Source organism: Melospiza melodia, chromosome 3 (assembly GCF_035770615.1).
Source record: "Melospiza melodia melodia isolate bMelMel2 chromosome 3, bMelMel2.pri, whole genome shotgun sequence".
NCBI lineage: Eukaryota > Metazoa > Chordata > Aves > Passeriformes > Passerellidae > Melospiza > Melospiza melodia.
Window position 1 is genome coordinate 69,216,040 of NC_086196.1, and position 26,121 is coordinate 69,242,160.

At 41.0% G+C, this 26,121-nt stretch overlaps 1 protein-coding gene and 1 long non-coding RNA gene across 2 annotated transcripts; both read left to right on the forward strand.

Annotated features, from left to right (window-relative positions):
* Positions 1 to 23: 23 nt before the first annotated feature.
* On the forward strand, positions 24 to 14,774 carry LOC134416782 (uncharacterized). Its single transcript, XR_010027390.1, has 3 exons — positions 24 to 60; positions 13,879 to 14,047; positions 14,692 to 14,774. It is a non-coding gene; the product is annotated as an uncharacterized LOC134416782 (long non-coding RNA).
* A 1,593-nt stretch (positions 14,775 to 16,367) lies between these two features.
* ATF3 (activating transcription factor 3) lies at positions 16,368 to 25,945 on the forward strand. Its single transcript, XM_063152158.1, has 4 exons — positions 16,368 to 16,457; positions 20,818 to 21,061; positions 21,950 to 22,057; positions 23,000 to 25,945. Exons 2-4 carry the CDS (start codon positions 20,822 to 20,824, stop codon positions 23,195 to 23,197), a joined length of 546 nt encoding a protein of 181 aa, XP_063008228.1. The 5' UTR covers positions 16,368 to 16,457; positions 20,818 to 20,821; the 3' UTR covers positions 23,198 to 25,945.
* The last annotated feature ends 176 nt before the right edge of the window (positions 25,946 to 26,121 follow it).

Here is a 26,121-nt window from a genome sequence, read left to right on the forward strand (position 1 = left end):
GAGATGAGAGCTCAGCAGATGAAGGGGAAGTGCTCAGAGGGATGGAGCTCCCAGAGAAATGTAAGTCTTGTCTCCCTCTCAAATAGAACATTAATGGAAATGCATCACTTATCAATAAGAGATTTTTATTCCGTTGCCCTAGGTGATTTATTTTTTTCCCATCTAAAATTATATGGTTATGATTTTCAATTCAGCTGTTGCCTTTTGCTTACTTTTTATTGTATAGCACAGTGGAATCTGTCAGAATGCTTAAACTTTTGTGTTCTGAGAATGATGTTTCAGCCATCTGGGGAAAAAAAACCTTTCCCTTTGCATTGAGATGGTATATCCTATTCATCAGGATGGTACGTGCAAATGTTGATATATGTTTAAGCATGTAAACTCCTGGTAGGCAAATACCAGAGTGTTGTAGTGGAACTTGCATGTTCCAGAAAGAAAGAAGTGCTGCAGCTTAGCCCTGAGACAGCCAGTGTGTCACAGATGTTTGTCCCCTTGTCTTTAAACTCTGGAACAAATTCTGCTCTCGTTGGCCATTTGTCTGCTTTAAGCTGGGATGAGATATGTTACAAGAACTTTTAGCTTGTTGGAGGACTTCTGGCGTTTTGCATTATGATCCAAACATGAGCTGAAAGGGAGGTTTTTTGTTTTGTTTTGTTTTCCCTAGCTGATCATTAGCATTAACTAAACCAAGAAAGAGGTAAAAATAATAAAATATCAGAGAAGGTTGTCTCTGAAATGCAATCTAATTAAGATGTCAATTTAAATAAATCACTTACTGCCATTGAAATTAAATAATGAATGTGAAAAGCTGTTTATCTATGAAAGAGATCTGAAGTTTTCTTGAAAAAGTAATTGTTTAAAAATTCAGTATTTTTTATTCTTGCTCTTATAAATAATCAGGCAGGGCATTCTCTTACCAATTTTATGTATCAGTGAATCTAAGTTTGATTGTCACTTAAGCTTCCCTGTGAGTAATTATTATCCCAGTTTCATGTCACTCATTAAATGAAAGTTGTTTTTTCCCCTAAATGCCCTAACCTACTTCTGTCATGCCAACAGGAGCATTCAGAAACTGGCACTGAGGTGCAGCCCTGATAAAAGTTTTCTGTTTCCCTGTGACTCATTTGACATTAACATAATTATGCTACAGGAGTCAAAGTGATTTTCCAACTATGAGTAATGCACGGCACCAGACCGAATGTTTACAGGACACCGAGGCATATCAGCCAGCTGAAGTAACCAGCTGCTGATAACAGCTGAAGTAAGTTGGGGAATTAAAAAGCCTTCTAGCACAATTGCCCTCCTTTGGCACTCGGTGCCCTGCGGGCTGGGAGGTGTCTGTGCCCCGCGGGGAAGGATCCAGAAGCAGGGCTGCACCCGTGGGCAGTTCACACAACAAGTTCTTCATAGTTCTCTTCCCACTTGCATATTTATGGCAGAGTCGTGCTCAAAGGGGAGCCGTGATCTTTTCAAGAAGCGGCTGTATTTACCAGAGTTCCTTTCAAAACACAAGTGACACACATCCTCTCAGCCAGGAAAACAAGATCAAAATGAAACAGCAACAACCCAAAAAATGAGATCATCTCACAAGTGCTTTGAACCATGTGTATGGGAATAGCACAAAAGAAGAAAACCAATAAGGAAAAGGCAAAATTGGGTACCGTTACCACAATGAGATATCTTTTCTCTGTAATTAAAGTATCTGTGCAGGTTATTGATAAAAAGTACAGAGAAGAATTACAATGAATATGTTCTGGATTAATAGCAGAAACAGTAACTACGGATTGTGTTAGCTATATGAAAAAAACTCTAAAAATAAACCAGAATCTTAGTGCTTCAATCTTGTTTCAAGTGTTTCCTGAAATTTTTAGAAATTACTGACTTCTCAGGATTTTAAAAAGTAATTTGATAAATAGGGTAATTTTTTTTCTTGATTTGTTTGTTTCCGCACAAGTACATTCTTGATAGAAACTGGGTCACTTTGTATTTATAAGTTTGTCAACTTTGGCTGCATATCCTCCTGATGAGGCCTAATTCAGAATGTGCTGAGCACCCAGGACATCACTGGTTCAGTCTGTCCCCCAAGGATTAGCTGTGAAGGTGGAAAGCTAATTTTTAAATACCAACTCAAACCCACTACAATTTGCTGGAGTACTACAGTGGAAAATAACCTGTTAACAACTTCCTTAGAAAATACCACAGCAATACAAGCAGGGGAGAGGGTCAAATGCGGAAAACAGTGCTGATAGCAGAACTGTTAACAGAAAGAATGTATTCCAGGAGACATATCTGAAGAATTCAGAAGAAAATTGCACGTCACACTGCGTTCTTTATTTCACAAGAAAATCTGCTGAGGTCAGATGCTTGGCATGCTCTGATTATCGTCACTGACTCTTGAGCTGGATGAGGACCAGAAATAGGGAAAAAAATTTTTCATGGCTGAGGAAAGCTGGAGGAGGAAAGGTTTGCCACAGTACCTTGTACTTACAACATTCCCCATTTGCCAGGAGAGTCAGGACTTGGAGATTCTCTGTTTTCTCTGCTATGGTTTTCATGCTGTATGTCAATGGGCAAACTCTAAATCTGTTTCCTTCAGTTTGACCAACTCTTACTTACTAAGGGATGGCTTGGTGGAGATGGCATTCCAGCTGCTACTACAATGACCAGCATGAATGTATTTAACAATGTTGATAAAATCAGCCAGCAGAACCCAAACAAAACATAAACAGACCAATCCATGCCCTATCAACAGAAATAAATTCTCACAGCAAAATTTAGCAGTCTTAAATTTAATCTGATCTACTATACGCTCATCCAGGACTGCAGTTTTATAACTACAAACATCCACCTCCACAGCATGCAGTGCCACTGGATTTTCATCTGCTTTTGCCACTTTTAATTACCAATATCCCTAACTATCAAAGCTCAGCCCTCAGCTCAGGTGGCTAAAATGCATGCCAGTATTACCAGAGCAGGTTCTTGTACTTCAGGTGTTATTCCTTAGAGTAACACAACAGGAGATATTTGTAACACAGTTCTGATCAGCTCCATACCTACCTGGAGTCTCCTAATAAAGCAGCCTTGAAAGCAGCACCTCTGCAACACTGCATTTCTACCTCTTCCTTTCCCACTTGGTTCCAGAATAATGATCTTCTTTAACGATGTTCAGAGCAGCTGTACCCATGCCCCACATTTTTTCTTCTTGGGAGAACTACCATGTATTTGTGGCATTTATTTCGCATTCTGCAGTGAACGTACAACCTGTGCAAATTCCAAGTATTTAACCTTTGTTCCTTGTCAAAGCTTTGCAAATTGACTTAAAATAGCAGAGTGAAATAGGCACCAAGGGGCATTTTCTGGAAGTAACTGATAACATCTTGCTAGTACTGCTTGCCCTTACTGGTTGGTTGGCTTTTGTTGTTAGCTTGTTGTTCAGGCTGAGCTCCCAAAACAAAACTTGCACAGACAGAAAGTCATTATGGTTGTAGAGAGCATGTAAAAGTAAACAGATTTATCAAGACCTGGCTTATTTTCTAAAATATAGGAAAATTAGCTGATAGTAATTTTTTGTGAGTTTTCAGGGTATATATATATGTTGTAACAAGGCCTAATGTTTCTGTAATGAGAATAACTATTTTGGTGATAACTGGTAATATGTTACTCCGAAGCAGCAGCAGCAGAAAACAGTTGGAAGTACGTACCCATGCCAACAGCAATGAAAATAATTTCATCCCATTCTTACCTGACTCTCAGTAACCCTCTCCCCAAGGGTTTATTCTATGATGTCATGTGTCAGGTCCCTTGTGTGACTCAGTACTTTTCAGAAATATTATATATTGTAATAGTTATACTTAGAAATATTAAATATATTAATATATGCCTCTGTTAAAATTGATGATATATACAGATTTATTTTTATAGTTTGTTTCACAGAACAACTTCTCTTGGAAAAATGAATTTATTGAGGCATAAATTCTAACACTGAAAAAGCAGACCTTAGATTTTGTGCTATATTAAAGCCCCATCCTGCTGACACCTATGCACACGCTTAAATTTAAGCATATGAGTGGTACCAAACTCACTGTGATTGCATGCACAATTAAAATTAAATATGTGTGAAACTCTTTCAGGTCAGGATTTCCAAATTCTTTCACTTGTTTAGAGTAAAGAAAAAACACGAGCCAGTAACCACTCGTTCATGTAATAAAATTGCAGTGATATTTATGTCAAGGGACTTACTGTCATTTGATAGGAAAAGTAGCTTATAAAACAAATTTTTACTCAACAAAATTAAATTCTCCAACACTGTGATTACCTGCCTGAGTGGCTGTCTTTTCTAGTGGGAAAGAGAAATTGATTATTTAACACTTTGAGTGTCAGCTGAGATGAATATTATTATTTTAGAATAAGGTGGCATGTTTCTAAGAAGAGATTTTTTTTTTTTTTAATGTGTACATTTCATTCTTCTGTCAACATGAGTTGAATGTTTTCAGAAAAACTCTGAACAGCATTTTATTTTGGTATGGAAATATGCATTTTGTTTACAAGTGGTACTGAGCTTTGCTAAATCACTCATTAAAGTGTTCACATGATAGCTCTGTCACATTACAAGTTCAAAATAGATGGTTGTGAAAGTATTGAGACTTTCTGCTCTCTGAACATTTCCGCACCTCTTTATAAAAGAGAATTGTCCCTAGTCATGGTGCACTCTGATCATCACAGCAGAAGACAAATTGGTTTCTCACACCTTGTTAATAATTGCTGTTCTTAATTGTATAGTGCAAACTAACTGGAGAGGCTCAGGGCCGATAGAGTTCCTGTAAAACCTCAGCCACCCAAAATCCAGTCACAGCAATGCCTGACTCTGTGTCCCCTGTCTTACGTGACTTGATTCTCAGCTGGAAGACTTCAGCCCCGGATTTGGGAAGTGGCTCCCAAATCAGCCAGCGAGGTGTGCAGGGAGCAGCTTAGCCTCCCCAGCAAGAGGTGGGGAACCACTTTTCTCTCCTGTTGTAGGGGGCATCTCTGTCCTCTCGAGAGACACAAACCTGAGATCCCTGCCTGTGCCTTGGCCACTTCTTTTCAGTTTAGCAAGGTATCACTCCTCTCTTGTCAGTGCTTGCAAGAAGGAAGGATTGAGGTGGTGCTGCTTCCTTGAAGCATCCAGCAGGGATATGTAAAAGCCAGGTACAATTCCAGTGGATGCCTGACAAGGTTTAATCTCTTACTCCCATTGATCTGGGAGGTTACCTGAGCTATCAGGCTCAAAATGGGGACAGGAACACCCTCCATGTTCCTTGCTGAGGCCATACAGAAAATGGAGAGGGGGCTGTTGGTTCAGGAGGAGGAGACTCTTCTCACTCCCAGGGCTGCTCCAAGATTTTACACAAGTGTTTTTTAGGAGCAGAAACATAGCCCTGTTCTCAATCCTTTCATGCAAGTGCCTGAAAAAGCACCTGCTCTTTGAAAGGCATGATTACACCATGCACTTGCTCACTCCCCCTGCATAGGATAGGCACCACCAGGAAACACATACTTTGGGGGACCTAGGGGAAGATTTAATATCAGGAACCCACTGGACACGGTCCCGAGGAAGGCTCCTAACTGGGTAGCAGATGTATTTGAGCACCCATACAGAAATGGCGTGGCTATGTTCTTCACTCGGGGTTCACTAAATGTGGTGGTGTTTGCAGGGGTCTCAGGACAAGGGAAGAGATGAGAATCTTGACTCCATGTTTCAGAAGGCTGATTTATTATTTTATTATATGTATCATATTAAAAGAAAATGATATATTAAAACTTACGAAAAGAATAGAAGAAAGGATTTCATCAGAAGGCTTGAAAGGAATAGAAAGGAATGATAATAAAATCTTGTGACTGACCAGAGAGTCTGAGACAGCTGGACTGGGATTGGCCATTAATTAAAAACAACCACATGAGACCAATCAAAGATGAACCTGTTGCATTCCACAGCAGCAGATAATCATTGTTTTTCTTTTCCTCTGAGACTTCTCAGCTTCTCAGGAGAAAAATCATGGCAAAGAGATTTTTCAGAAAATATCATGGTGACAAAATGGAACTTTTAAGTGCGCAGGAACATAAAGGCTGCTTATTGCAGCACATTTGGGGTCTGGGCACCAGGATGTTTAATAGCTCTGGGAAAGGGCTTTGTATAATGGACCTTGGATTTGCTTGGGACCTTGGGTTACTACAGCTAGTCCATTCTAAAGCTGCCATTCTGGTCCATCACAGGAGAGTTTGAAAAGGAGGAGGAGGAGGAGTCTCTTTGGAAGAGCTCACAGAAGGAATATTTCCAGTGTAAAACAAACAAACTATAAATATTCCAGTATAAGGAAAGGATGTGTACTGGGTGAACTTTGAGATGTGCTCCAAAAATATGCTGCTGACCTCCCACTTGACATGATCTGTTTCCCTATTAAACTGTAATATAATTAGGGCTTGCTCTAAGCCTGCCACTAATTTCATGCTTACATCGATGGAAATGTGGCCTCACAGATCATAGAGAGAATGAGCTACACATGTAAAATCTAAAATAATCCAGGCCCTGGTAGAAGGAAGGATAGCCTCCAGAAAATGCTTATCTCTCCTGCCTTGCAGGACATTTAGATATCTTATTACATAATGTATATGGATGTTAGGCCAAAGGTCTTTGAGAAGTTGGACTCAAAGCTCAGCTCTTCATGGCTGCAGGTGAACTGCAGCTGAGCTGAGTCCAGGAATTCACATAAGGAAGTGAAAAGGGAACTGGGGACAAAAGGAATTGGAATTGGGAGTTGAGGGCAAAGACTCTAATACTGACCAAAGAGAGGATTTGAAAAATAGGTGATGACTCTGTTGATAGGCAATCATGTGCTAACAGCCACCATGATGATAAAAGTTGGTGACGATTATCTCATTTCATCTCATCTCCTGTGCCTGCTGAATTTCACCCACCAAGCCCCGTGGAGCTCTCGGAGGTGCGCAGCAGACACTGGGAGAGGCACAGAGGGCTCTTGGCTGGGGTAGACCATAGGAGAAGGGTGATCACAACCCCCTGGGTTTGCTAAGAGACCTTCTAGGGCAGGCACATACACAGCTAAGACTCAAGGAATGAATTTTGTCAGGAAAGCAAAGGATGCTGAAGTCCCTCTGTTACACAGGAATGAGTTTAGAGAGAAGATTCATTAGAGTTCTGTCCTACCAATACCCTGGGAAGGAACACCCATGAAGGGAGAGAAGCTGCATCTGTGTTCTGGGACAGGGCTGTGGCCAGGAATGATGCTTTTACAGCACCTGATTTATTTGTAAAAATATCCTCAACAGGCATTTTAGAACAAGAAAAGATATATCGAATATATGTTCAATATATCTTTAAACATATATTGAACATATGATATATTGAGTATATGTTCAACAAAGATATATTGAATATATGTTCAATATATCTTTGAACATATATTCAAGTTAGTGATGAAATCAACAAAACCTACAAATGCTTAGGCACCTGCGTGAATATTTTAAGTATATGGAACATTTACGGAAAAAATTTATTTCTATATTACATTACATTATTTATAACAATAAAACATATTATATTATATTATATTATATTACATTATATTATATTATATTACATTACATTATATTATATTATATTATATTATATTATATTATATTATATTATATTATATTATATTATATTATATTAATTATATTATATTATATTATATTATATTATATTATATTATATTATATTATATTATATTATATTATATTATATTAATTATATTATATTAATTATATTATATTAATTATATTATATTATATTATATTATATTATATTATATTATATTATATTATATTATATTATATTATATTATATTATATTATATTATATTATATTATATTATATTATATTTATTATTATATATTAGTTTATAATTATATTATATATTCGTTTTATTATATTAATTATAGTGACCTTTAATAGTTGTAAACCAACCCCCAGCAACTTGAGTCCAAGTTCAATGCCCCTGCTCTGCAAAGAAAGCAGTGTGCACCTCACACTTGCAGTGAGAGCCCTTTTTTCCTGCAAGCACTCACTGCATAATGTGGCTGATTTACAGCCTGAGTTCAAGAGATTGCACAGACCACTAAGGAAAATTTGGAGAAGATTTTGGAGCCTAAACATCCCCTTTTGCACAAAGCACAAGTCACCTGTAAAAAAAGACCTGGTGAACTGAAGTGTTGCCTGCTACATTACACATTCTCTCCACGTCATGCAGATTCTTTAATCACAAAACAAATCATCAACAAAAAATATCAAGCTAGGCCATCCCAAGTCAAATCTTTGGGTGATGAAATTAAATTAGTTATACCACTTTATATCTGCAGGGGATCTGTGGCTTGTTTTGGGTACTCTGTCATATCTGTACTTTCTGTTCCAGCCACGATGCTGATGATTTATCTGACATTTTTTTCTGATACAATGTAGAGCATCTTGGCTTATGCAAGGGCAAGAAATATTTCTTCACTTACAAGGAAACCACCTTTCCCTTCAGAACATCTCTTCAAAATGGGATGGTAGAGCATGTTTTCCTTTGATCAGCTTTGAATTTATGAGGGAAAAAAAACCCAATAAATTTAAATAGCATTGAACTACACTTTCCCTTTGTGGGAAAAAAAATCAGGATCTACCAAAATTCTAAACATTTAGGTTTTTTAGAAAAATAATAGTAATTATTCTTCTTCAAAGATCTGCAATTAATTAATTAATCAGCCCATACATTTAAGAAAATGTCCTTCTAACAAGAGACCATAATATTAGACCTTGCCAGGTGATCTCATCCCAAATGTGTTAGAATAAATATAATTCCACAGAAATAAGAAATAATATTTATAAAGGCTATTTATATGATATTTTTGTTAATAGCAACTTAGGCAAGGCTTTTGGACAGAGAATATTTATTTAATGTATTTAATTGCTGTGCTGAATCTGGGCTTCTGTTGGGCAGTTGAAATATTGTCATCATTTTTAGAGCTCAATATAAAACTCTTGTATATATAATAAAACTCTTGTATATATAATAAAAACACAGCAAGAATCTTTACTCTGGCTGCTAAATGCTACTGCCATGCACACATTCAGTAGTAAGAATACATAATAATGCCTCAAGAAAGCAAAAAAAATAGGGCCTACAAGAGTGCTAATTAAAATTAGAAATGAAAATAAAATACAGCAGCCTTATCCATTATATTCATTTGGGAATCTCAGCTACTTTACCCTAAAGAATAAAATATTATCCATTTCGGCAGACTGGGAAACAGAACAAAAGGAAGATCATCAGGTTATTTCACAAAGATGGTGAATAAGGAGCCCTCTCATTTCCCAGCTCTCCTGATGTTATTTACAGTGTAGGACTAAAGCCCAGCTCCACAGAAGGAGGATGTGCATGGTGAAAATAAATTCCCATTTCTTCCCCACTCAGCCATCTAACCTGCAATGTGGAGTCATCTAACCAGGCTTGGGCTTAGTTTTTAAAAAAGTCAAAAAACCCATCAGCAAGAACAGTGAGTCTGGAGAGACAGACCTGAGTTAGGTTCTTACATCTGGCTGTGTGGGGTGAAACTTGTGCCTCCTCTTTCTGAGGAGAAATGATCTCAGCACACTCTGATCATCTGTGCTGCCTGGGGACTCTCACTCTGCATGTCTCCCACTCAGGCTCTCCTGTCCTGCAGTTTCGAGCCGATTAGGCAGGAAACCAGATGGTGCCTGACTTTTCAGCCCTGTGCTGAGGACGTGCCCTGGGCCAGGGGCATCCTGCAGTCTGCTTTTCTCTCTCTGTGACCATTCTGCTTCCAACCTGGACACAGGGCATCCTGCAGTCTGCTTTTCTCTCTCTGTGACCATTCTGCTTCCAACCTGGACATGGGACGTCCTGCAGTCTGCTTTTCTCTCTCTGTGACCATTCTGCTTCTGAGAGTCACTGCAGAGAAGGTGGACCCCACCCCACCATGGGTAGCGTTCCCCACTGGACTGGCATCACCTGGGAAGCCCAGGTGGGTGTAGGGTGTAGGGGCACCCCACATCTTCCCCTGTTGCTGGGGCTGCCTCAGCCGCAGCCTCACAGAGCAATCAGGGTCTGGGTTCAGGGGGTGCTTTTGTGGCTGCAAGCAGGGCAGTCTCTTTTTAAAGCTGTGTGCAGCTCTATTGGTTTAATTTTATTTACACTTTGTTCTCATTATCTGGGCAAGTTACTGTACAGTCAAAGCCAAAAAAGCAAACCCAGGAAGATAAGAGGCTGAATGGACGTTATGATCATTCATGTGCTCCTTTCATGGCAAGGCACATGTGAAGTAGGTGAGAGGACAAATGATAAACGCAGTGAAAGCTGCAGTGGCAGCCTTGTCTGTCTTCTGTAGGTCGCAATCTGTGCCATACAGTGTTTTTATTTGAAATGGTGTTTATGTAGGAATCAATGTTTAATAATTAAAAATGTTCATTTGTAATTATTATGACAAATTGTAATTTACATATTTGCCAGACAGATGAGAAGAGCTGTTTAAAGCCTGTTTAAAGTGTCATAAATGATATTAAATTCCAGAGTATTCTTTATATGTGTACACAGTTGCAAGGACAATCAATAGGAAGAGCTGGATTTTATAGTGTGTGTGTGTGTGTGTGTGTGTGTGTTTGTATTTGTGTGCAGCAGCATGATTAATTCAATAATGTGTCAAAAATGCTTGTAACTTAGCGCAGTAAAAATAGATATATTCTCTCTCTTACTTCCTCTCATCCTTGGTGTTCACCTGGAAGACAACAAGGACACAAACCATAATTACATTAGTCCACCCGAGGGAAGCATACACCTTCAGGAAATAATTCCTACACTTTCTTCCAGGTTACTTCAGGAGGAGAGTTTTGTATGCTGAGAGCCAGTGTGACTAAATGCTGATTTTTCATAGTCCCTGGGGGCTAAATTTATCTCTCACTGAAGTCATTGGGAATCTTTCTTGGATCAGGTCTTAATACTTTCATTAGTGATCATTTCTTTACATGTGAAGACATTGATGAAGTTCAGAATGAGCCTGTGACTGATCTCAAACAAAATCTGGGATGCTTTGTCAAGGTGGAAAGGATGGGGAGAGGAAGAGGAAGGGCAGGATCTGTGAACAAGCAGTTTTCTTGCCATGGAATGGAAGGGACTATGAAGGCACTGTAGGAGACACAATTTGCACCTGCCTGAGGGCAGTTAATATACCTGACCTGTCCTTTTGCTTGTTCAGTGAAGCCAGGGAGTTTGCTGTGTTCAGTCTGGTTTAAGATGTGATTCTTCCATACGTGGGACTTTTTTTTGTTGTTGTTGTTTATTGCCTGGATGTATCCAAAGAGAACAAATTTTAATTGCAGGTTATTGTGCTTTGCCAGCTTGTCAGCTGGTGCACAAAGTCCATCTAATAAAAAAAAAAAAAAAAAAAAAAGCCTTGAAAACTTTCAGGAAAAGGGAACTAAAGATATACTTGTCTGGGCCAGTGTCAGGGCTGTCTCTCACTTAGAGAGGATGGATGTTTGTAGAACTTGCACCTCCACCCCACACTTCTGAAACTCTGCCTATAACAATGGCTGACAACCTTCTGGAACTGTAATTTAGTAAAGTTGCACTAAAATTTGTGATAATGTTATGCCCCAGAATCTGATCCTGAAGTGTACGTGTTGTACCCAATGGTAATTTTGTTATTATCAGTGCCTTCATCTCCCTTCATTAAGGGAGAAGCAAAAATGAAAATGACAGAAAGCAAAAGAGAAATTAAAAATTACTCATTTAAATTGAGGAAGCTTCCAGGCAGAACCAGAAGGATCAATGGGGAAAAAAATTTCAAGGAAAAAAGGAACAGAAAAAAGGGGACTGATGAATTTCAGGGATACAGGGAGGGAAAAGAGAGAAGTGAGAAGAGTGGAAAAAAGGAAGTGGCAAAATAAAAGGAAAAGCTGCTGTTTTAAAGAAATGGGAAATGTAACTTACGGAATCAAAGCAAAAGAGACCAGGGAATGGGATTTTAAAAGGACAGAATAAATGAAGAGTAAATGGAATTAGAGGGATTGTAATGGAGAAGGCAGTAAGGAAAGAAAGGTAAGCTGTGGGGAGAAAAACAAAGAGCAAAATAATTCTATCTTCAGTGTTAAAGAATAAAAGCTGTTAAAACAGAGCACCTATTTCCCTCCACAAAACATATACTCATCTTCTCATCTGCTTGAGAGGTATTAAAAGTAAGAGAGTGGCAGGGTTTGCCACACAGTCTCAGTGAGAGTCAATTCTCTAACCCTGCGGTTTTTAACTCCCATTTTTGGACCTTTTAGGTCCGTAGAGATCCAACCCTTCCAGACCGAATTTTGTCCTTGCTCCTGAAGGCTTGGAGGTTTTTCATTCAGTTTTTGGAGAAAACCTTGGAAGTAGCCCACAGATGCTCTAAGAGTCCCCAGACAGCTGCTGAAAAACTCTGGGCTGGGTGGAGGTGCTGCTGCTCCTTCTGCTGCTGGCTGCTCCCATGGTTCCAGCAGTACCAACCCACATGGAAAAACTAGTCCCAGGTTTCACCCCTGGTGTTAGTCCAGTCAGATGGGAAAATCATCTCAAAATTAGTGCATGCTTTGGTGAACAGGGGAGTCCTGCCACATAGATTCAGACCTGAATGTACCACATAGCAAAAATTATGATGGAGGTTAGTTCCCATCACAGAAGTAGAAAGGAATATTTCAGGCAGAGTCAGAAAACCTGATTCTGTCCAGATTTGTCCAGATTTTACCATGTGATAACTCTGAATTATGGAAACCTATTTCTCTTATATGTGCTGTGCAGGGAAAGATTTGTCTTGTCAGAGTTACAGTAATTTCAAAACTTTAAACAATTCAAACCACAAAACACACAGAGAGGCAGGTTTTACTCATGTTATCACTACACATTTGATTTATTTACATCTCATAATATTTTTATCAGACTAAATAGGTTTAATGGAACTGTGTGACCAGAAACCAACCCAGGATCTGGATGGGACATGGAGATTTTATTTGTGTTGCTCTGACTGATGTCCTGCAGTAGCATAAATGTTAGGACAGGAGAAAGTTTCTGCTGTGAGACTGGGGGTCTGTTCCCTCTGTCTGATGGTGTCTGTAGCTCTTTTTAATAATGAGACAGCCATATTTTCATATTAATCAAATATCCACACAGTGTGTGAATTAGTGTCAAGGGATGTGGAGGCACGACTTGGTCAGAAAGAGGTGAAAGAAAAAGTTATTTTCTCCACACTGGAGACTGCAGGAGGGCTGCAAGGACCACACCATCGGGTGATATTCAGCCTGATTTCTCTGCAGAGGGAAGAGAGCCCTGTGCCCATCAGTCTGAGTGATGGGCTGTGTACCTGGCTTAAGGGAAACAGAAGTTAAGAACGTGGATGTTACCTCTGTCAAAAAAATGCTGTTGCAGGGCATCTGTCCCCTGCAGTTTGTGAGGAAAGAGAGACATGGATTGGAAAAGGACTGGTAAATGTTCAGGGGGGGGCAAATGAAAGATATTTTCTGAGATAGAAAATTAAACTGGCAAGAACATCAGAGCATCTGGTGGCTGTACTGGGTGCTACTTTAACTTCCTGATATTCTTAATTTTTAATTTATTTTTTTTAACTGGGATGTGATCCAACTGAGATTAACTAAACTTTGGTTTCAAAAGGGATCTGGATAAAACCTATATGACACAATGGAGCTGGGTTTATTTTTCACTCTGGTTTCATTTTCTTTTTTCACTGAAGAGTTTCAAGCCAGGACATGTTTCAGTGGCCTAATCTCAAATGCGCACAGGAACAGTTTCTCTGTTTGCTTTGCAGGGAGGAGCTGCCTCACTTCAGGAGAGGTTCAAGAATGAACACAACTGCTTTGCTGTCAGGTTTTAGTGCTGGCTGCAGCTCATGGGCAGTAATGGGACCAGCACTGTGTAGCAAACAAGCAGGTGTCAGTGACCATCCACAACTGGATAACAACACTTGGATTTCCAAGGTACTTCTATCCACATGGAAGGACAGAGCTGCTTTTTCTTCCATTATTCTGCAACACTGTTCTGTTTAGCTGAAAACACTCTAAATACATTCCCACTTCTGATACAGTTACCTAAATAAATAAGGACAGACAGTTGCTAAATTTCTGTCATAATTGCAGCAGGCACCTGTTCTTGGCCACTAAAACCGAGGTTGCTAACACATTTCCACAGTGCTTAAAATTTTCCAACCAACTATCTTTTGGGAAGAAATTTTCCACATTTGGCTTCTGCTTGAGAGGATTTTTATTTTTTTTTCTTCTAGGCTTGAGAAAAACGGTGCCAGCTGTCCTTGAGCACAGCATGAATTATAAAATTGTGCCTCTGAAGTAAAAAAGACTTATTAGGGTGTACCAAGGTGAAATAAAAAGGTTGCTCTAGACCCTTCAAGAGCAAAGTTTTTGCCTGGCATTGCACTTGACATTGATTTATCTAGATTAATAAAAATGCAGCAATAACTATGTTTTGATAGAGCTAAGAATGATTTATCTATAGGTGAGTGAAAAAGAAAAAAGCTCGCAGCTCACAGGAGCTGTAGGTGGAGAGCTGCCAGGTAGGTCAGAGGAGTTCTCTGCTGCCCTCACAAAATGCATTTCTTTGTTTGCAGAGAACTGGGTGCGACTGCACCTTCCACGGGAGGGAAACCCACGTCACTGCTCCAGGCTCCCTCCTTTCCCACCACATCTGTACTTTTCTTTCCAGAGCAGGTACCTAAATGTGAAATTTTGCAAAGTAACTGGCACTTGGACATTAAAAAAAAATTAAGTTTACTACTCCAGACTGTGTGACCAATATTATATCTATATCTATATCTATACCTATATCTATCTATCTATCTATATATATGTACACCCATATATACATCCAGACAACCACATGCACACAGAAGGGAGGTACAGAGGGACTTTCAAATTACTATTCTCAATTATACTAATTCTGTAAACTACTATTCTACTACTAATCTGTATTCTTGACAAAACACTCCAAGTAATTAACACATCCCAATCACTCCAGACTTATTGCCTATTATCAAAACTGGCATATTGAACATTATAAAATTCTTCAACCATTTGGAGCACTTGATTGGAATATACATTTTATACATGAAGGTATACATTTTATGTTTGTTTAGTTACAATATACTAAAGCATGAAATGTCCTGGTCTTTCCAAGTCAAGTACAGACACTTGAAGACTGGCTTGATAACAAGTTTGCATGTGTTGTATATGAATTATTATTGCACTGGATAATCCCATGCATCTGTCTTTGTAAGCTTTCTGTGTCTCCCCCAGCTAAAGTTCTTTTTGGTGTTCTGTTTTTTGGTTTTTGGGATTTTTTAACATCTTATTTTCTAGCACTTTGAAGGCTGTTAGAGGGTAATTTCTATCTGTTAACAAACCAGAGGGGAAAAAAAGAACTAAACAAAAACCCCTTTACCACAGCCACAACTATATTTCCCTCTCTGCTGTAGGAATCCCCTGTTTTTTTCATAAGATCATAAGGAAATCGCATGCTGCTGTGTTTTAACAAAAGTTTTTAAAAATACCCTAACAAAACAAACAAAAACCCCAAAGAGTGCTATTTTTAGCTTTCTATAATTTAATTAAACGGGTCTTTCCTCCTCAGAGTAAAAAACCGAAGCTTTCTCCTTTATGTGAAATAAACTTTTTGCTGTCATCTAAAGTGGCGGGGGGAGGAGGAGGGAGAATGGTGGAAACGGGGGAGGCAGGGGGGGGCATGAACATTTTTTTTCCTCTAGAGAAAGATCGCACTTTTCAGACCTTTCGAAAAAGACACAATTGCCACTTTTTTTTTTTTTTTCTTTTTTTTTTTTTTTTTTGTTTTGTTTTGGTTTTTGTTTTTTTGTCGCTAGAGGGACTTTGATTTATTGTCAGAAGCAGAATGGCCCGGAGAAAGAAACTCTCGGAGTCTTAACAAAAATAAATAAATAAATAAACAGAGGGGAGAGTGGTGAAGAGGGAAGGCGAAGGGGTCAGTCGGGGTGCCGAGGGATGCTGCTGCTCGGCCCGGCTCGGCGCGGTGCTGCCGTTCCGTGCGGTTCCGTGCGGTGCCGAGCCGTGCCGAGCCGTGCCGGCGGGGAAGCCTTGCATCACCGCCCCGGCCCGCTTCCCTCCTCCCTCTCTTTCGGAGAGGCTATTAATAGCATGACATCAGCCAGGGACTCGCCGCCAGAGTAAATACCAGCGCTGCCCGCTCGGCTATAAAAGGGGGGTGATGCAACCCGGGCGAGCGGCAGAGGCGCGGGGAGCCGAGGGAGCCGCTCTCCCGCGGGAGGCGGCGGAGCAGCGCGGAGCGCAGCGCGCCGGGGCTGCCGAGCCCCTTCCCTCCTGCCGGGACCGCGGCGGCACCGAGGTAGGTGCGAGCGGGACAGGGGCGGCCGGGACTGGGGGCTGAGCTCCGGGAGGCTGTCCCGCCGCCGAGGGAGGGATGGAGGGATGGATGGAGGGAGGGATGCCCGCCGGGGGACCCGCGCCGCGCCGCCGGCAAAAGTTTCTCCGCCGCGGGCGAGGTCTGGCGCGGCGGTGCCGCCGCCTGCCGTGAGCTCCGGGAGAGCCCCGGCCCCGCCGAGCTCCGCCGGAGCCCCCCGGCCGCCCGGCCCCGTGCCGGCCCTCACATCTGGGGGAAGCCCCTGCCCGGGCTACCGCCAGATGTGAGCGCCGGGACAGCCCGCCCGGCCCCGCTGTCCCCGGCCGGCAGCGCCGCTCGGCACCGCGCGGTGGCGGCCGCGGCGGGAGCACGGCAGCCCCGGAGCGCCGGGATGCCCGAGCGGAGCGGGGACACGGCAGCCCCAGGATGCCCGAGCGGAGCGGGGACACGGCAGCCCCGGAGCCGCGGGATGCCCGAGCGGAGCGGGGACACGGCAGCCCCGGGATGCCCGAGCGGGGTGCCCGTGCTGGGGGCAGGCGGCGGCGGCACCGCCGGGACAGGCACGGGGGAGCCGCGGGGGGACAGCCCGGGCCGTGACAAACCCGCGCTGCCGCGGGCAGAGTTATCGCTGATATTCCCCTAAACCGAGCGGGGAACTTCTCGTGACAGCCGGGGATATCCGCTCTCCTTTCGGTCCCTGTGTCTTGGCGTGGGGTAGATCAGTTGCTGAACTGTTGCCTAAGCAAATCAGGCGTGACACAACGGACAACTTCTTTCGGAAAACGGGTTTCCTGTTGGAAATCGATTTTCCTCCTAGTAACAGCGTTTGAGAAACTGAAAGGCAGCAGAGAAAATGCCTCGGGAGCGATGTGGGATGTCAGAAAGCTTAAGGTCAACTAGCGTGCACAGAGGTTGTGAACTGTAATTGCTCTTAATGCTGTTTAAGATTAACCTCAGTGGTTATCAAGGTTTATTGCATCAGCACCAGAGGAAAAGGAATTTGTATGAAGAAATAAAACCAAGAAGCACAGTCAGCCATCTGCTATTAAGCAAGAAAAAAACTGAAAGTAGTCACTTTCAATATTGAAATTAAACAAGCATATCCTTAAATAATGGAAGAGCACAGCTAAGATTTTAAGATTTGAAAATCTTGGCAGAGGAGATGTAAAAGCTCATTGTAGATGAAAAGAATCATCTTCAAAACAACAAACAAAAAGCAGGGGGAGAACGAATGAATGGAGTTGTTTGAACCTACCTGAATAGGGAGGGTAAAACTGTTGAGAATTCCAGAAGTGAGGCTAAAGCAGTGAAGCATTAACCGAGCCCGGGAACAGGCTGTGCCGGGAGCAGGGCAGGGCTCAGAAGTGTTCAGCACCTCCAGTGGCAGCAACTGCAGGACATGTGCGTGGTCTGACACAGTAAACACAGATTGTAGCAGAGAGGCCACCATGGAATCACGCTCTAAGGCTTGATACTCTTATTCCTACTGCTTCCCCAGCCTTCCTAAACTCAGAGGAAATGAGATAGTGTTCTGCATGGCTTTGGGACAGAGGAACATTGTACAAAAATTGGGACAAGGAAGGGCAACTTGTTGCATTTTTTTTTTAAATAGTAAAATCTAATTTTCCTATTTGTAAAACATTTCTGAAAGCAGATTTGTTCCTCAGAAGCTGCCCAACATCTAGCTTGTTGGAGCAATTAGAGTTGCATTTCAGGATGGTTGGGAGGGCAGTGAGCTGTCTGGGCAGGAGAGCAGCCAGCTCCTACGGTCAAGGACACTTTCTCCTGCTCTGGGCACCTGACCACTCCTCTGTTACACACTAGTGACAGGTGGGCGAGAGGACCTGAAGCCATTGCAGGAGGTGGTGTTTGTGGTGCACAAACACCATTGGTGGTGTTTGTGGTGCACTTAGCACTAACCACTAGAAATCCACAATTAACACAATTTCTCAGGCACATTCTTGATTTCCTCTGGCGCTGCTGCTGACCTTAATTAAAAGTTCACCTAAACTGAAAAATAATTGAATAAACCAGCAGAGCTTGAAAATTACTTGCCCAACTAATTATCTTGGAGGCTGGAAAAACAGTTTTACTGCTACTTTAAGAATCCTGGTTGGATTGAATTATACAGAATTAACTTTGTTGAACGAAGCCATCATCAGCATTCAAGGACACTGAGTCAGTGAAAATAACTGAAATTTCTGCTGGCAGTGAGGGGTTCAGTGTCATCTGGAATGAGCCTGTTTAAATTAGTTGTATGGTTGAATGTTGGTAAATGGTAAATAATGCTGGGAGGACTTCAGCTGGAAATTAATAGGGCCATTTCTGACTTGCTGGAAAAGAGTAACTGCTAGCTTTCTGAGATTATAGGATTAAACTGTATCAGTACTTTAAATGTGACTCATGAGCAGGGGCTTTCTGAAGAGAATTACATAAATTTCCCAAGGTCTTTCTGAATAACAAATTGTTCCAAATAATTTCCCCATCTTGAATAACTACGGGTGAAATCCTGGCCCCATTGAGGTCAACAGAAAAAGTCCTTTTGATTTCCATGGGGTCAGGATTTCACCCTGAGACTCTGGGAAATGTTCAGCTCTTCTGTGGTCACTGAGAGAGGAAGAAGTGAGGAAGACTGCAGTTGGACCTGATATTTTCCAGCAACAGGCAATTCACACTCCTCTGATTTTTGTGTTTGCCTCACAGCCATGAACCGGGTTCTATTCTCATTTGCACCAGTGTGGATTTACAGTGTATTTTTAGATATCTCTGAGCAAATTCAATCTTCTTGTCAAGGCACATGACCCCAAACATTTCTTGCTGGGTTCCAGAAGTAACGTACAGGGAACTGTGCAGTTCTGGATTGACCATGTGGAAATTTAGCTTACCCACACTGCTACCCTGAGGCAGCTGTTTGCTTACCTGTACCAAGTTAATTACAATTGACTTTCCTGTAATTATTGTGGTTCTAATCCAGAGTAGATAATTACATACTGTAGTTATCTATACCACTATTAAAAAAAAAAAACCCAAAACAACAACAACAAAACCAAAAATCTTTGCCCCAAAGACAACATAGTAAAATCCAATTTAACACAAGTCACTTTGTGAACCAGGGAAGTATTACACTCTGTTTTCCTGTGGATTTGCACCTTTTGTCCCTTGGACCATACACAAAAGGCGCTCAGTCTTCTTCCAGACCTTTTATCTCACCTCTGCTGGGTGAGAGATGGGCTGTGGCTTGCAGGGATGTGTGCATCAGCAAACCCACTGAGTTTGGATGACTGACTGCTGAGTTTTGCCTCTTCCTCCCTCAGTGGGGACACCAGTTTTCACAGAGCACATGGGGCCTCTCTCCCTTCAAAACTGGCTAAAAATAACTAACAAGAATGACTAAAAAGAGAAAAGTAGAGAGCACTGTTGGATAGGTTTGTTTTCTTCAGAAATCCACTAGAAATGAGCTTTCTCCATGGGTTTACATTTACATAATTCCCCTAAAGACTCTTCAATCACACTGTTTTATGTCAGCAGAAGATCCAGCCATAAATATTTAAGAATTTCAAGCCTCTCGTAGAGGGCACATAAGGACAGTTTCGAATTTTACAAGAGCAAAGGAATGAAAGAAACGGCTTCACATTTTTCATGAGTCAATCCCTCCAACTCAGCCTGTGCTGTGGAGCCACAGACCATGTAGAGACTTTTGCCTTTGTCTCAGCTCTTATTGTTAACTATTTTCCAGGGGTTTATAGCCAAATGTACAACTGTGTGTAAAACTGAGTGTGATAACTTCGTGACAGATCCTGTTGTGGTTAGCAATTTTCAGCTTCTAGTAAAACTCATTGAGCTAAGTGTAGCTGAGAACAAGGTTTGCTCTGTCCATTTGAAGCTGGAATTTGTGGTGATATAGCTCTGAAGATGAATATACTCTTACTCTCCTTCTATGCTTTAAATAATAGTACTACTTATTTGCTGTCTGATTTTTGTTCTTGTTTTCTTTCTCTTCCTATTGACTCGATTCTCATTTGCCACACACTACCAGTTTAAAACTTAACAGTACACATACTTGCACAAAATTTTTTAAATATCAAGTTTCAGAAAGACCTAGAAATTGTGTCATGTGCTGATACTATTCTTACTTTTAAATACTAACTTTGACTTAACATAAAGTTGAAAGATTTTGAGTTCCAAATTCTTAACTGCTTTTGAGGGATTGGGATAGACTAGGAATGGGGACTGAAGCAATGTAACTACAGTATTATTCACAGTATGAAATATATCTCTAAGAGATATTGTGTGCCTTTCTAAAGTTGTTGAAAGACTATCAATATTATCTCTTTTTCTCTTTCAGCAAAATGATGGTCCAACACTCAGGCCAGGTATCTGCATTAGAAGTCAGCGCCTCCGCAATTGTTCCCACTTTGTCCCCTGCAGGGTCACTGGGGTTTGATGATTTCACAAATTTAACCCCTCTGGTGAAGGAGGAACTGAGGTTTGCCATTCAGAACAAGCGTCAGTTCCATAGGATGTCTTCCACTTTGGACACAGTGACTGTTTCTGAAAGGCCAGTTGAAACATCAATGCTGAAAACAGAGGTAAGGCTCTTTAAACAGAATTTTGGTGTGAATGATTAATTCTCTAATAAAGTTTTGCCACAAGACCACTAACTGTATTAACTATAGGCAACCCCCTGTACCATACTTGTTTCCTCTTAAGCCAGCTGCTTGGCTTTCTGTTGAGTGCTTTGGGCAAACCCTCTGGTAATTCTCATAGTTGGATATTTGATTTTCATTATGGACTACAGACAATGTTTACAGTGCTAATCTGGTTTCCCTGCCCAGTTGTGGCTGGATTTGGAATAAGTCACTGCTGAAGTTCTGTTTGACTGAGGACAGTCCAGCAGAACCCGTGGGGGTTAAGGCATGGACCTGCTATGTCCACACTATATTTTTGCTTAAAGATGGCACTATCCATGAAAAACATTGCTCTTTGAAAGTGGGGAAATAGCTTTGGTCAAGGAAAGAGTTACACCTTGGCCTGAGCTTCCTCAGGAAACAGAAGGAAGTGTGACAGTGTGCCCTTTTTGGTGCTGCCTTTAATTCACTCACTTCTGGCTGCCTCACTCGTGACACATCCTCCATGTGCTCCCTGTGCCCCTCCTCCTTTTCCTCCCTGGGAAATGGAGGAGACACAGAGGTGTGGGAGCCCGGGGAGACATTCAGTGAGTTTTTTGAGTACCACTGATTTTAATGAACCATCATATAGATTACATACAACCCCCCTCCATTGTCAAGGTTTTCATTGACAATTCTAATGAAGTTCCTGCTTTTCTACAAGGTCAGAATCACATTTTTGTGTAACTCATGATGTGAGCACTGACAGCACTTTCCATGTCGATTTTAAAAATCCAGAAGTTATCAAAATACATTTTTCTCCTGTTTACAGCGTCTTATGCATTGTGTATATCTGTTTTTGTGGGACAGTTTTCTCCTGAAGAGGATGAAAGAAAAAAGAGAAGAAGGGAAAGGAATAAAATTGCTGCAGCAAAGTGCCGAAACAAAAAGAAGGAAAAAACAGAATGTTTGCAAAAAGTAAGTGACTGGATAGAATTGTTCCAAATCTGTCATCCTGCCAGGATCCAAACAGATAGCATAGGGTATTGTCATGGTAGGAAATCAGAAAGATATCCCCCAAAAGTTTGTGAACCCTTAAAAGCATTAGTTATGAAAAATAAACCTGCCAAATATTAAATCCAAACCTGGTTGATACTGGCATAAAGTGAAAGCATGGTAGGAGTGAAAAGAGATTGCTGTTTCAGTGACCAATCTTTCTATGGGAATAATGTTAATTTGAATGTGTACACGGCACACAAATAGAAGTAAAATCATGTTTCATAAAATATTCACTGTGGAGAGCCCACAAGCACCTACAAGTAATTTCTGACTTCTTTATGAACAGAGTGGTGTGGAAACTTGAATTCTCTGTCCTAGGAGCCCAGACACATCTTCACCTCCTGTGCTGTGATATGAAACTGTATTTCAGTAGCACCAAGCCTGTGTATCTAGGTATACAGGCCTGTATATTCCTACATCTAGGGCTGGGGGAAAAAAGCTGTGTTTGCACTTTGCTAGCTTAAAATGGCTTTGTAGATGAGCTGATGTTCCAGGGAGTTAAGAAGCAGCGTAAATAATTTTGGGTCAATTTTTGACCCAAAAAGCTCAGAATAATTTTGCAGAAGATAGCAATAATGCTTTGGGTATCTGTCACTGTAAGTGAATACAAGTTTGAATTTTGCTTTTCAACTTCCATTACATTCTCTAGAGGCCAAATGAGGTAACTCTCAATCTGGTTTTCAGGCCATTACTGACAGGGGAATGTACAGTTTCATCGTTTCAGCACACTAAGTACATGTGATTCCTTTCTCTGCCAGCCATACGCTTTCCCACACTTAAACACAACAACTGTAAGAAAAAAACCCAGTGACTTACTGTTTGAACTTCTGAGTGTAAAACTGTGTGTGTGCTTTGTGCTAGGAATCGGAGAAGCTGGAGACGATCAATGCGGAGCTGAAAGCCCAGATTGAGGAGCTGAAGAACGAGAAGCAGCATTTGATATACATGCTCAACCTGCACAGGCCCACCTGCATAGTCCGTGCACAGAATGGGAGGACACCTGAGGATGAAAGAAATCTTTTTATTCAACAGATCAAAGAAGGCACATTGCAAGGTTAAGTGATATGGCAAGCGTGGAGATATTTAAAATGTTTTTAACAGCTACCAGAATCCGTGGGGGAGTCTGACATAAAGTGTAGGATTCTATTAGTCAAGAGCCTTTAGGAAGGGCAGATTGCTCTCATGAGTGGAAAGAATCATTTTGGCTTGACAGCGATCCTTGCCCTTGGAAGATCTGGTCTCAATCAAACTGAGGAGCCTTCTGCCTCCAATGTAGGGTTTGCACCTGTCATACTTGCTGTTCCTAGGAGCTACAGACAACAGCTTCTGAAGTTTTAGCTCTGCTAGCATGCAGTATGTGCACTCACAGGTTTGTGCTAGAACACTATGACTTCCAGCCATGCACGGGGTACAGACAGCTCTGCTGGATGGACACTGCTCTTCCTTGTTGCTGGTAGGGAAAGAGGACTGAGTATTTTTGAATTTCCAGGAGGATGGTTTCTGGCAGAATGTACTGATGTGTAATGTTGCATTCTAACCTAAAACACACACACACAAAACTCCCCCCTGTAGTTCCAACCAAGCTTTCTCATATTTTTCACAACGCTCATGTGGGTTTTTCTGTGACTCATCTCAGTGACTGAATTTGAAGGGTCTAGTAAGTGTGACAAAGAAAAGTTCCTTGCAGAACATCTAGGTAACCTAGCTTGTATTTTATGAGCTATCACCCCAGATACTACCCCCTGGGGACAATTCAATTTTTCCTTGAATTGCTGAAGAGCAGCTTACTGCTCTGTCACTTACTGTACCGTCACTTACTGACTTGGTGACTTGAGCCCACTGAATTGGAAAGAAGGAACTAACTGTGCATGGGGTATTGATAGAGGTTTTGCTCAAGTAAAGAACTGCAGGAGTGAATCCCAGACTCCTGAGCCTTGGAAAAAAATATTTTTTAAAACTCATCTAGGATCTAATCTTACATGCCTTAATTCATGCTATTACCCCTCAGTCACAGAAGAGGTTCCACGGATGTCAGTGGGTCTGCTCATGCAGATAGCTCTTACAGGCATAAGAGCTTGGCAAAGATTTTTCCATCCTGGTCAGGGTTACTTCCTTTTGCCAGGTGACTCAGAGGGAAAAGTTATGATTGTAGCTACTTTTGTTTTACATTTAAGTGGCAACTACAGTCAATCTAAAGTGTTATTTAGAATCTAAAGGAGGCAAGAGTTTTGATGTAGTGAATAATTGTTTAATTTTTTTATTAAATACTAACCTTGGATGTTTTTGAACTGGTAGAAGAGCTGCTGGACAAAACAGTTGGAGCTATGAGTGTTGAAATTCTGATGTTTCTATGAAATTCTCAGATTGTTTATTTCTATAAAATATACCCTTACTTTTTTTTTTGTAAAAGAAAGTATTATCCTTATTTATCACTAATATCATAATGAGTAGAGCTAATAAATACTGCGAGCAAGATAAAACTGAAAACACAAGTGTTGGGCTGTCTTTTATCTCTTGGTGTTTAATATTATATATTCCTAAACTTCACCAGTTGTATTTGAGACACCACTATTAAAAACACTTATCCTTCATCTTTTTTGAAGATGAGGCACTGAGTGTCCTGAATGATTGGGTGCAGATAATGTGCCTTCCAACACTTTGTACCTCCATCAGTGGTGTCTGACTGTTCAATGCCACAATCTAAACAAAGCAAAATACAAGTGGAGCTTACAGTGCATAATATTTTACACCAGTTCTGCAGTGTTGAAATTGTGTGTTTGTTCTAAAGGCTAAACTTGAAGATACCTCAGCCATGAGCTTCTTACCCTGCAAGTCTCGCATGAGTCCATCACATGTTGTACCTGGTCCTCATATGATTGTTATATTCTGCAACAGAACTACCTAGTACCATTTCCTAAGATCTGGATATATTGTAATGTCCTGTATCACATGTTAGGGGTATGTGCTTCATGTATCTGAACAGTGAATGTATTACAAAGATGACATTCTAGGTCCAATTCTGTCTTAAGAATCCATGATCTTTCTGTATATTGGAAGGAGGTTCTATTGACTTCAGTGAGAGTTTTCTCATGTCCTGTGAGCAGAGTTTGGAGCCTCTTTGGCAACTTCTCTGGTTTAAAGGGCGAGTTCTACATGTAATTGGGCCAGCTGTTTACCAGACAACAGATCTACATGGTGTGTGTACAATAAACTTGTCAAAGTATGTTCATTATTTGACTTCTGTAATGGGGAAATACAAAACCAAGGCATCGCCCCGGTATCGTACACCTTGGCTTTGCTTTTTGCCTCTCAAATGCCTGCAGACAGGGCTATTTGTCTCATGATTGGTTATAAAGTGTTACCACAGAGTCTGTAATGACAAAATTCATGTGTCTCCCTTAGGGAATTTGTATGGTTGCTTTAACCATATCACCGGTGATGCAGGCGTCATGATTTTGTTGCTTGCTCTTATTTACTCGACATGCCAAATGTTAATATGGTACCACTACTATTGTCAGAAGAGAATCTATTTTTATTTCTTTACATGTGCAGTCATAGCTGCTCTGTATTCCTTCTGTCTGTGTGTGTGTGTGTGTGCTCCTGCACGCTGCTCTGGAAATGATGGTACTCAGGGTCACTTGACTGTGCCCAGGAAAAGAGTGTTTGAACAGCCACACAGTATGTTGCATGAGTTTTCTCAAAGTATACTTTATTCAGGAGAACCCTTAAAATGCATTAAAAAACAGTTTGTTTTCTATTCTCAAGTTTGTTTTGATACTTTAATAAAAAAGAATTAATATATATTTATTCACGTGTCATTTAATTCATTCTATGTGTCAAGGTCCAAGACCAACTTCATTCTCTTGAAACAACACTGAAATATTAAAAAGCAAACACTCTTTATGGGTTTGCAACAATGAGCATCTTATAAGGTGAAACTGGTACTGTTCACTGCTTGTCAAGGTGTAAACAAAATTTTGTTG